This window comes from Emiliania huxleyi (assembly GCF_000372725.1).
Source record: "Emiliania huxleyi CCMP1516 chromosome Unknown EMIHUscaffold_14, whole genome shotgun sequence".
Classification (NCBI taxonomy): domain Eukaryota; phylum Haptophyta; order Isochrysidales; family Noelaerhabdaceae; genus Emiliania; species Emiliania huxleyi.
In genome coordinates this window covers 421,668-433,469 of record NW_005201192.1, presented here as the reverse complement: position 1 = coordinate 433,469, position 11,802 = coordinate 421,668, and the positions used below count along the sequence as shown (strand labels likewise).

The 11,802-nt window shown below is 63.4% G+C and overlaps 1 protein-coding gene across 1 annotated transcript; it reads right to left on the bottom strand.

Annotated features, from left to right (window-relative positions):
- Nucleotides 1–74: 74 nt before the first annotated feature.
- On the bottom strand, nt 75–10,886 carry EMIHUDRAFT_462437 (hypothetical protein). The gene is made up of 12 exons (XM_005787788.1): nt 10,447–10,886; nt 9,612–10,311; nt 9,346–9,378; nt 8,414–8,473; nt 8,203–8,316; nt 5,960–5,980; nt 5,251–5,529; nt 4,762–5,004; nt 4,565–4,732; nt 4,418–4,498; nt 3,865–4,289; nt 75–91 (listed from the first exon to the last, which is right to left on the bottom strand). The coding sequence occupies exons 1-11, from the start codon at nt 10,818–10,820 to the stop codon at nt 4,182–4,184; spliced, it is 2,181 nt and encodes a 726-aa protein (XP_005787845.1). The 5' UTR covers nt 10,821–10,886; the 3' UTR covers nt 75–91; nt 3,865–4,181.
- Nucleotides 10,887–11,802: the final 916 nt, after the last annotated feature.

The window sequence follows — 11,802 nt, the reverse complement described above, 5'->3', positions numbered from 1 at the left end:
CCCCCCCCCCCTTTTTTTAAAATCCCGGGGGGGGGGGGGGGGGCCGTCCTCCCATCCCCCCCTGGGGTGGTCCGTTTTTTTTTTTTTTTTTGGGGGGGAATTTTTTTTTTTTCCCGCCCCAAATGGGGGGGAAATGGACGGGGCCCTAAACCGCCCTTGCCCCCAAAGGGAAGGGGGGGCCCAACCCGTTCCGGATTTTTGGGCCTTCCCCGGGGGTCCGGGGTAAAGTTTCAGGGGGTACAGGAATTTGAAGAGGGGCCCTTTTTCCCTTTTTTCAAATTGGCCCGGGGGGGGTTTGGCCTTGGGGCCCCTCGGGAAATTTTTTTTTTTTTTGCCGGACCCCCCCCCTTCCAGGGGGAGAAATGCACATGGGTGGAGAGGTGCCTTTTCCCCCTGAAGGGGCCCCCCCCCCCCCCCCCCCACGCCGCCCCCAGGCCCGGCACGCGGCAGCGGCAGAGCGGCACGCGACCAGCGGCGGAGCGGCCAGCGCGCAGCGGGCCAGCGGCCAGCGGCCACAGCCGGCCCCCAGGGCGCCCCAGAGCGTGACCGGTCCCGCTATGGATATGCCCAACCCACAAAATGAATACGCATCGCCTTATGCTCTGGTTTCGGGTGCGTAACCTGGTGCGTAGACAGGCGCAGTTATCAAAATACAGCAGATATGAAGGCCGGCCCTCAGCCCGGACCTGCTCACAGCGCATATTTTCCTTCGAAAACAGCACAGAATACTCAATGTTGGCCCTGCCCCGCACTTACGCAGCATAATTTTACCAATTCAGGCCCATCGACGACCGCGTTACGCATGACGTATCATGTATCCGCATACGTACCCCCTCCTGGCGCCACAGCCTGGAGGCGCTGACGTACTACGTATACGCATTATGTTTCTGCACTCGCCAAAACGCCCGCGAGACGATTGCCTGGCCAATGATTTCAGGCTCCCGCGCTGCCTTGCTAATCGAATCCCAATTGTCAAACTCGCGAAAATCTACGTGCGTCCTCTGCATGATGGCCCCGCCTCGGACCGCGTCGTCAGAGGGCGTTATGCTGATCCCAGCCATCGCCAAGAACAGCACGACTGGCTACAAGAACGTGCGTGTCCTACATCCGCGGCAAAAAGAAGTTCAAGGCGGATGTGAGAGATGGCGGCAAGCATGTCCACCTCGGCTGCTTCGACACCGCCGAAGAGGCGGCCGTCGCCTACGCTCGCTCAGAGTACGGCCGCGCCGACGCCGCCAAGCTGCTGCAGCCCCGCCCCGCTCCCACTCCCGCTGGCGCCGAGGCGATACGGCAGGCGGAGAGGGAGGGCCTCGCCCTCACCGCCAGTAGCAGCAGCAACACCGGCTACAAAGGCGTCCGCCACTGCCCGAAGCAGCGAGGCAGCAAGAAGTACAATCTGGAGGTGAGGACTGGTGGCAAGATGGTCACCCTCGGCTGCTTCGCCACCGCCGAGGAGGCGGCGCTCTTCTATGCCCGCAGGGAGGCGGGCAAGGACACGCTAGCCAGCGATCTCACTGCGCCGCCGCTGCCGCCGCCGCCGTCCTCGACCTCTGCGGAGCTGCCAGTGTACGAGCTCAGCATTCTGACGCCTGAGCAAATGCGAAATGGCCGCCAACCCGACATATAGTCCATCGTCCAATTTGGACTATAGTCGAGCGCGTCGGAGAGGTGTTTGGAGACAGGCTCATGATTATGCAGCAGCCCTAGCACTTGGAGCACTAGCGGCAGCGCCAACTTATGGCAGCCCTAGCGGCAGCGCCAGAGTGCGCGCACATAAAGGGGGGGGTGGGGGGGTTAGGGGGTGGCTGTCGAGGGCTATGCCCGAGTCTGTTGTTACCAGCGCACATACAATCCTAGCCAGCTTATGGCAGCCCTAGCGGCAGCGCCAATTTATGGCAGCTCCCTAGCGGCAGCGCGAAGTTAGGGTTAGGGGTTAGGGTTAGGGGTGGGTAGGTGGTTAGGGGTTAGGGGTTAGGGGTTAGGGGTTAGGGGTTAGGGGCTAGGGGTTAGGGGTTAGGGGTTAGGGGTTAGGGGTTAGGGGTTAGGGGTTAGGGGTTAGGGGTTAGGGGCTAGGGGTTAGGGGTTAGGGGTTAGGGGTTAGGGGTTAGGGGTTAGGGGTTATTAGGGGTTAGGTGGGCGGATGCGTCAGACGTATGCGTAATACGTGAGGCGTAACCCTTGCTGGCCGCCACTTCTCAGTCAAATCCGTCGTGCGTGTGCGTAATACGTGGGACGCGTAAGCTCCCCCCGACACCCATGGCGACCGATGCGTCAGACGTATGCGTAATACGTGAGGCGTAACCCTTGCTGGCCGCCACTTCTCAGTCAAATCCGTCGTGCGTGTGCGTAATACGTGGGACGTAAGCTCCCCCCGGACACCCATGGCGAGCGATGCATCAGACGTGTGCGTAATACATGAGGCGTAATCCCCTCTCCGCCGCCGTTCACGGTCGAGAGCGTAGTGCATGTGCGTAATGCGTCGGTCATAGGCCCACCCAGCCCCGATTTACGATCCCACTGCGTAAGACGTGTGCGTAATACACCGTGCGTAGCGCCCCGAGAGAGCCTCTCTGGCAAAGCTTACATAAAACAGATGCGTGGTGCGTGGTGCGTAGCGGCCAGAAGGTCGGTGGTAACGATCGGTGCAGAAGACGTGCGCATAATACGCAGCACATCTGAAATCACCGATCGGGCTTTCTGTCTGTACGCGTGAAGCGAGGCGTATGCGTGACGCATCACTGAGCCGCCACCCGGCTTGACACGGCACCAAAATACACGACGTCTCAGCGACGTCCTACGAACCGTGGCCATGGATGTGCATAAGGTGGCCAACAATTGCATTAGTGGCTCTTACATATCCATAGCGGGCTCTGGGCCGGCGCGGGGCCCCCCGGAGGCACCGTGCGCCGCGGCCGCCGCAGTGCGGAAACGGGGCTCCGGCGCTCAGAGTCGCTCAGAGCACCGACTTCCCGATTAAGTACGGTTAAGTAGAGGGCAGATTTGGAAAGATCTCGAGGAGTACATACAGATAGACCCTCCAACCATCAGAAAACTCCGACCTGATCGGTCGTACTGACCGCCGACAGATCACTCCAGACAGCAGACAGGCCGACGTCTGCACGCGGCCGGCCGGGCGAGAGGCTTGACACGATCCGACCCTGCGACCCTGACGCTGCTGCTCTAGCTATCAGCCATGCACTGCTGACTGCTGCCACAATGTGCGACCTGTGCTGGCCCACTTGGCGGCCTTCCCGGTCAGTGGTGAGGCGCAGTTCAGAGCTGTCGATGGCGCGATGCCGCACTGGTCCCACATTGGTGACACGAGACCACCACGTTTGCCGGTCCAAGAGAGAGGCACCGGCGCTGTCCTGAGAAGGTGCGTGGTCCCTCTTGACTGCCCATGCGCGCGAGGCTGTGTAGGCATAGCCTCGAGAGTGCCAGCAGCCAATCCGAGGTGACGCGCATTGCGCCAGAAGCGTGCACGCAGCTGGAAGGACACCTTCCTACTGGCCGATCGGTCGTCACTGAATGCTTGATACTAAGGCCGCGAGCTATGCATGTGATCAATTGTGCAGCATGGCACGGTCAGCAGCGCCGACAGGCTGTCGCAAGGCGTGATAGCATGGCCGCAAGTACGCCGAATTCCCATGAAAACAAGTAAATAATCGCGAAAAAAGAAAAATAGCCAAAAAATCGCTGCGGCGGGCCATGGGACCCCATCTCCCCCCCGCATGGACACCCTCTGGGGCCCCCGCGCCGGCCCAGAGATAGCGGGACCGATCACCTCCCAGCGCGCAGCGGGCCCTCCGCTCCCTACTCTACACCACCGGCTAGGCCCGACTCACCCTTAGGGGATGTCCGGGTCCGTCATTACTTTCTTTTTACTTACTCTAGCTGTCGCATAAAAACGTCCCTAATTTTCGATTGCGTCGTGTGTGTCCGAGGCGTCGTCCTCAGGGGCGGCGGCGAGGGGCAGGAGTGGTGTTCCGGCGGCGCGCGGCGCTGGCGAGCGATGTGGTGCGAGAAGCTGGTGGCTGGTGCGGGGATGAGCCTCCGCGCGCGGCGCAGTCTCCGCGGCGCAGAGAGGGGCGCGAACTCGGTGCCGCGGCCTGTCATATAGTGAACTGCCGCCGCGGCCCCCGTGCGCGGCGACTCGAGCCCCCACCTCCTGAGGCCTCGGCTCAGCTCGAGGCCGCTGCGCCGCCGGCGCTCAGCGGAGGGATAGTCGCGCGCACGTCGCTCAGGACGAAGCCCGTCCTCAACCCTTGCGCCTTGCGCGTGAACTTGAGCTGCGGGGCGGCGGAGGGGCGGGGCGGGGGAAGGGCGTGAGAGGCGGGCGTCCGGTGGGTGGAATCGGGTGCGGAAGGGAGAGGGGCGAGGGAGCGGGAGGCAGACGACAGGGACGGGGTAAGGGCACCTGCAGCCGCAGCTGCGCCGCGTCCTGGCCCAGCTGCTTCCACTGCTTCTCCTGCTCCTTGTCCAGCAGCAGCTCGTCGACCTGCGCACAACTCGAGCTGTGAAACGAGCGGTCCTCACGCACCCCCGCTCCTCCGCAGTCGCCGACCTGGCAGCTGAAGGTGCGCGCGTCGTCGCCGTCGCCCGAGACCAGCGTCGCCTTGACGCCGGACTTGAAGGCCACCTCCTCCGCCGCGCAGTCCCGCCGGAGCAGCATCTGCGACTGCTGCAGCACGTTGCGCCCGTCGGCAATGAGCGTCACTACGCGGCCGCTCTCCTGCGGGGACGCGTCGGGGCGGGCGTCACGCGCGCGCGCCACGGACCGACGCCGGATGAGCCACCACGGAGGGGAGGGGAGGGGAGGGGAGGGGAGGGGAGGGGAGGGCGCGCCTGCTCAAACTCGATCGTCAGCTGCGCCGCGCCCTTGCGCTCCTGCGCCTCGCGCGCGTCTTCCTCGCGCTCCTTGCGCAGCATCTGGTAGGCCTGCCCAAACACGCCCTGCCCCCACCCCTTCTGCAGCTTCTCCGCCTCCGCCTGCACCTCGTGCACCTGCGGACGGGTCGGGTGGCTGGGTCGGTGTGGCCGGGTCGGGGTGGCCGGGCGTTGCTGCGGGCGGGCGTCGTGGGTGGGTCCGGTGGCCCTAGGGTGTGTGGTGGGTGTAAGCCCGGTGTGCCAGAGGCGGACTGGGGTGCTGTCCTCCAGCGCGACAACGCGTGTGGCGTGAGGACAGCGGCTCGGAAGCTGGTCTCTCGACAGGTCTCGGAGTGCTGCGTGAGTAGTCTGTGCGAATGCCACCTCCTCATCCATCATCCGCTCCGCCTCGAGCAGCTGCTCCCAGATCCCAAAGGGAAGCAAGCCGCGGTTGAAGAGGCGCACCATGCGCGGGTGGTCGCGCTCAAGCTGCTCTATCAGCGGTATGTCCGCCATCGCGCGCTTGAGCAGCGCGAGCGGCAGCGTGCGCTTGTCTGGCGGCTTGGACTCGCGCAGCTCGTCATAGTCGTCGATCTCAATGGGGAGCTCGAAGTTGTACTGCTTGTCATCGAGCGCCTCGTAAACCTCCGGATTCTCGAGCACCTGACGCGGGAGCCGCAGACGCCGGTGAGCGCCGGAGAACCGCCGCGCAGGCTCGCAGGAGGCCGTGTCTGCGTGCTCAGCAGAACGCCGCACAAGGCAGAGCAGCAGTGTCTGCGTGCAAGCGGCCCGCCACGATGCGTCGGCAGCGCCTCGCGCGACCGACGCGCTGTGAGGGACAGCGCGGGGCGCGCCAAACGGACTGCTCCTGATGCTGCCAGCAGGCGGCAAGGCGCAGCGAGCGCGCAGCAGAGAGTGGGTCGCGTGCAGGTGCTGAGCGAGGCGTTCTGGGCGCCGGGTGTGCTGCGCGGTGGAGGCCGCTCCTGCTTCTCTTGCCGCTTGTCCACCACTAGGAAGATGTAGCCGGCATAGCAGAGCAATGACGTCGTCAGAAGCAAAACGAGTGTCAGGAACCACATGCGCCGCGCGGCACCGAGAGCGGCGCGCCCACGGCCTACAGCGAGCACAGGGGCAGCCTGTGAGCCCAGCGCGACGTGCAGAGGCTGGTGTTTGCAGCACACGTGGGCTTGCTGCAAGCAGCTCGGGGGGGGCAAGCTGCTCCAGGAGCGAGCTGGCGTGGGGGGCAAGCTGCTCCAGGAGCGAGCTGGCGTGGTTGCGAAAAAAAAACGCTAAGCTCAAAAAAAAACGACGCAGTGAAAAAGATGATGGAGAGACAGGGGCGGATGAGAAGCTGTTCCCAGAGGGAGCGCCCCAGAGGCACATAAACTGGCAGAAAGAAAGCAGCGAGCTGGCGTGGTTCGAGAAAAACCCGGTTCTCTTTCTTGTGGTGTGGTGCTGCTCACTGAGATCGCTTAGCGTTAGGGCTAGCCGCAGGCAGCTAGCCCATGAGGAGGGCGTCCATAGACACCTCACCGTCTCGTCCTGCTGGGGGGGGCGACAGGGAGGATGTGGCCTTGAGTTATGTGTACGCCAACTCAGGGTGTGTGGCAGCCAGCTGGCTGTGTGTCTTGTGAGCTTGTTTGTGTCTGTGTGTCGCTCGTGCGTGTCGTCATCATCTGTCCAGCGTCCACCCATACCGCGTTGGTGTCCAGTCCGAGCCTGGCTGTTCTTCACCTTTCTACCTACCTAGCGTTTCTAAGTCTTAAGCGCCAGATGGCGCGGTGGCAGCTCTGTTCGGCTCCGCTCGGCTCCGCTCGGCTCCGCTCGGCTCCGCTCGGCTCCGCTCGGCTCCACTCGGCTCCGCTCGGCTCCATCCACTCGTCTCGCTCGCTCGGCTCCACTCACAGCACACTGGCACGACAACACAATGCCGCTCTCCCCGCATGCTAGCTCGTTCACCGACACCGTCTGCCACGCCACAAGTTCGGTGTGGATGGAGGACGACGGACAAACGCTGCATTTGCAGGCCGTGCCACTTCTTGGTTGTCCATGTGACCTCGTCCAAAAAGAATTCCAAGGCCCACAGGCATCAAATCCTTCCAAAATCCTGCTCGTGCAGGTGTGGGGACCCTGTCCTCCTCCCCCATCCCCTCGTTTGGGTTTGTCTGTTTCTTTCTTTCTTTCTTTTTTGTCCTTACAAGACCCTGCTCGTGCAGGTGGGGACCCTGTCCTTCTCCCACCCCTCGTTTCGGCGTGTACGTTTTATTTATTTATAGACTTGTGTGGACCGATCCTAGCGACGTCGTCAGCACAGCCCGTGACGCGCAGCCCCCACAAAAAAAGAGGAGTGTGTCCCTCTCAGAGTCAGAGGAACTCACGAACCACATGCCAGCCGCGCGGCACCCGAGAGTGCGGCTGCGGCGCACACCGCACCTACTGAACGGCGGCAGCATCGCCAAAAAGAAACGCAAAAAGCGTCACGGCCGAAGTTCGTTTAATGTACAAGAGTGACGAGAGAGAGGGTTCGCTTCGGCGTGGACACATCAGTCGGCGGTTTCTCTTCCTCTCGCCCTGCCAAGCTACTGATCCTTGCCACCCTCCTCGTCGTCCCCGTCGTCCCCGTCGTCCGTGGGAGGCGCGTTCACGCTTGACTGTCGCGCTTGCTACACACATTGAGGCAAACGGCTGAGGCTTGGGATGGGCGTGGGGGAGGGATTGGACTGCTCTTGGTGATTCGGGGGTTGTTTCTCTGCCAGAGAGGCGTGCCTCTCGACAAGCTTCGCCCATGACTTGCCCGTAGTCTCGGACTCTCGGTGCATCTCTCGACCGGTTTTCAATCTCGGGCCAATCTCGCGAATGGGCGCGCGCCTTGACGAGGAGCATCGCTCGTTGCACGCGCGCCTTCTCGCTCTCCGACAGGACGTCGGTCGGCTTGCGCCCGCGCAGCATCGCCCACACGGCCGTCGCGGCGATCACCACCAAGGTCAGCATAAAGACGACCGCCAGCAGTATATGTTTAGTCCGCACACCCCCCTCGAACCTCGCCTGCCTCACCTCCCTCTCGAGGTGCCTGTAGGCGGTGCCGTGGCATGCCGTGTGGATGTGCCGTGCTCGGCTGTGGACTTGCGAGCCACGAGTCAGCCCGGTGGGAGTGTGTAGCGGGCGAGGGAGTTCGGAACTGTCTCGGGAGCGTCTCGGAAGTGGCATCATCCGCACCCGGACGCGTCTCGGCTGTGGTTGAGCAGCTCTCGACTCCGCCGCACCTGAAAGAGGAACTGTCTCGGATGCGTCTCAGGGGTATCTCAAACAGTGAATGGGTAGCTCCGCTTGGCGCACTTCCATGGTCGCCTCCTTCAGCTGCACGCGCATGGTCCGGATCTGCTCGCGAGCCTCCTCCCGTTCGTGCTCCAGCGCCGCGTAGTGCGCATCGCTCTCGTTGCGCAGCGTTTGCTGCGGATTGGCCGAGAGGGACAAGCGAGCGATCCATGAGGTCCGAGCTCAGGGGTGGGTGCGTGGGCCGTCCAAAAGGTGAGTGTGCTCACTGCACCTGCAGCGCACGAATCTCGGCTCTGAGGCCGTCAAGCTCCTTCTTTGAGCTCTGCTTCACCTGCCACGTAACCAGGCCAACCGGAGCAGTGTTGCAGGTGGGCAATCGACAAGGCCGATGGAGAAGTGGACGCAGGCAGGTGGCGAGGAGCAGTGGGGGGGCACGAGCCTCCTTGCGCGCCTGCTCGATGGTCCGAACGCTCGTGAGGCCGACCGTTTCAAGGATTCCCGCCCTGCTGCCCTGTGCGCCCCACTGTTTCGCTGGGAAAGCTGCCGCCCCGAGCAGTAGCGCGAGGCTCAAACGGAGGGGCCTCATCTGGGACACGAGCGTCACCGTCCGTCAAAACTTGCTTGCAAGTTCAGTTCGCGAGCTGGGTTCCGGCCCATGTGATCTGTGATCTGTAAGGGTCCGCCCGCAGGCGCATTTTGTATACCGAGGCGGTGCCCGGTGCCGAACCTGTCGGACCTTAAGACAGCGTTGTAGATCCCTGGGCGAGGGTGATGGAGGGGGAGAGGGCGGTCCGGCGGCGGAGCACCCACCTCCTCCCGGCGTGCCGGGAGGGGTTCCGGCCCATGTACGTACGTCCGCGCGGGCGGCGGCGCCCAGGTGCCCCATCCCGTATTGGTTCTTAACGATCATACCCGGAGGGACCTTCCTACCGTGTGATCTGATGAGCTGTGAGCGTGAGCCCCGTGACTCTGTGAGCTCTCATGAGCAAAAAGTCAAAATAATTCCGACATCCGAGACGCAGCTCGCAGGGCGACAAAGTGCGACGGGAGAGCGACTAAACACTATCAAATTGACCCTCGCGCGCATGCGCAACGCAGTACTCCTCAACAGCTATAAGGCGCGGGCCTGCCCAGGCCGAGCCCAGCAAATTCGATTCTTCACTTCAACGGCCACTCCTCGGACGACTCAGCGCCAAAGCTCACCCGCGGCCCCGCCGCCCCGCCGAGCTGGTTCACCTGCGGGGGGAGGTGGGAGCTCCTGGGCAATCTTGCTACAGCGCGCATCTCGGCTCCCATCTCGGCTCCCATCTCGGCGCCTATCTCGGCCGCCATCTCGGCTCCCATCTCGGCTGTCATCTCGGCTGCATCTCGGCCGCCTCCTCGGCCCACTGCTTCCACAGCGCCCTCCGCTCCTCGTCCGACGTGGCGGACGAGGTGTCTGAGTTCACGGCGTGCGGACTCACGACGACCTTTCCCAGCACGGCGTAGTCCTGGCACGCCCGCATCGTCTTGACGTGCTCGCCCTCGTCGATGGCGATGTTCTCGAAGACGTCCAGCAGCGAGTCGCAAGCCGGCCTCCTGCTGCCCGGCTTGCGGTCGACCTGGAAGTCGTCGAAGTAGTACAGGTCGCCCTCGGTGTAGTAGGACCGCGCCACGGCGGGCGGCGGCAGCTGCGACAGCCGCTCGCGGTTCTCCTTGACGAAGGTGGAGTATGTGTCCACCGCGTGGGCCTCGAGCAGCTCCATGAACTGGTAGGCGATGCGCGGCGAGCAGAGGTAGACGCCGATAAGGAACCAGTAGTAGGCGAAGGCGACGTGGTACCCGAGGAAGCGATCCGACCACTGCGCGTTGCCGCCGAGCGCCTCCATGATGAGGAGGTGGTGCAGCTCGTTCCACTCCTCCGCGTTGTGCACCTTGCGCAGTTCGGGCCCGCGCCACCAGCCAAACGACTCGTACAGGTGCAGCATCGACACGTAGGAAAAGTACGGGATGCGGGCGATGATCTCGAGGAACCAAAAGCGCTGGATGGGGCGCTGGTCGAAGAGGTTGTCCAGCAGCAGGCAGCCCACGTCGTAGAGCGTGCGCGACACGGGGTGCGCGTCGACGCTCCCTCCCGCCGCCTCGCGCCGCCGCTCCGCCTCCTTGACCGCCTCGTTCGAGAGGCTCAGCCTGCGGAGAGCCGGAGGCGAGCCGGGGGCGAGCGTCGACGAGGCGCTCTCTGCTTCCAGGGGAGACGAGGCGGGCGGCAAGGCGGTGCGTGAGACGAGGCGGCAAGGCCGTGCGTGAGACGAGGCGGCGGCGCACCCGAGACACGCCGGGGGACGGAGCGGGTCTCCCGGCAGCAGCCCGACCGTCTCTCCGATCTGTGAGAGGATGGTGCGACCCTGCTTGACGAAGTTGGTGGCGGCGAGGGCCCAGGCTGCGTCGGGCTTGTCGCCGTCGAGGTAGCCCTCCGAGATGGGCAGGTACGGGCTGCTGGGCTTGCTGTCACCGAGGCCGTCGCTGCTGGCGCCGCCGCTGGAGAAGCGGAAGCCGCTGCGCTTTGTCGAATCGGTCGCGACGCCGCGCTCGTCCGCCATGGTGAGGCGCGCTAGCCGTGACGATGCGAGGTGTGGGCGCAGCCGAAGTGGCGGGAGCGTGAAGGCCAGTAGGAGCGGTGTGAAGGATGTCAAGAGCATGTGCTCTTGAGCCTCCGGCCGCCAGCGCCTTGCCAGCCGCCTTGCTCGACCAACTGGCTATGGAGCTTATGAGGGTTGGCTGGAGTCGACTTGGAGGGTGAATCGGACGTTTTTTCTTTTGGCGGCCGGAGGAGAATGACGGCCTCTTCGACGGCCCATAAGGGGCCGTTGTCTGCTGTGTCTTTTGTGGTGCTAGTTCGTGCCAGTCTGCTGTGAGAGGGGCTTGTGAATGTAGAATTCTTTTTGGGATTTGCGGCTTTTAGGATTCTCCGCCTTCCTTCCTACTACTCTCTTGCGTCTTGGATTTTTTCCTTCTCACAACCCCCCCCCCCCCTCCCCCCCCCCCCCCGGGTATACGTTTGTCTTGTGCGCCCGGGATACCTTCGTAAGATTTGTGATGCGCATGGAGCCTGAGAGGGAGGGTGTAGAGGATGTAGAGTGTAGAGCGCTGTAGAGCTGTAGAGATGTAGAGCGCTCTGGAGCGCTGTAGAGCAATGTAGAGCTGTAGAGCTCTACATCCACCGCGTGACGAACTGCCTCCGTTGTAGAGCGATGTAGAGGCGCTCTACAACGTGAAATCTCTACAACAAACTCTACATCATAAGCGGCGAACGAGGCACGGTCGCTCTCCGACATGAGGCGCGTTGCACTTGCCAGTGCTGCCCTGGCCTTCTGTCTGCCCGCCCAATGGGTGGCAGGTGCCTCTGCTGCTGTGGCATGCCTCGCGGCTGCGACTGGCCGGCGCCTCGGCGCGTCAGCTCGGCTCGGCGTAGCGATCGTGGCCAGCGCAACTCGCTTGGACTCAACGCTCAGCCAGGAGCTCCCGCACGCGCTGGCGCGAGTCATGGCGCATGCAACGCGTCTAAATGCTCGCCTCGCCTCGCGCAAATGCGACCGTCCTCGCAGCCGACAGTCCACCGCCTGCTAAAGAAGCACAGCGACGAATGCGGCACCGGCGACGCATGGCAGGCTGGTCATGACG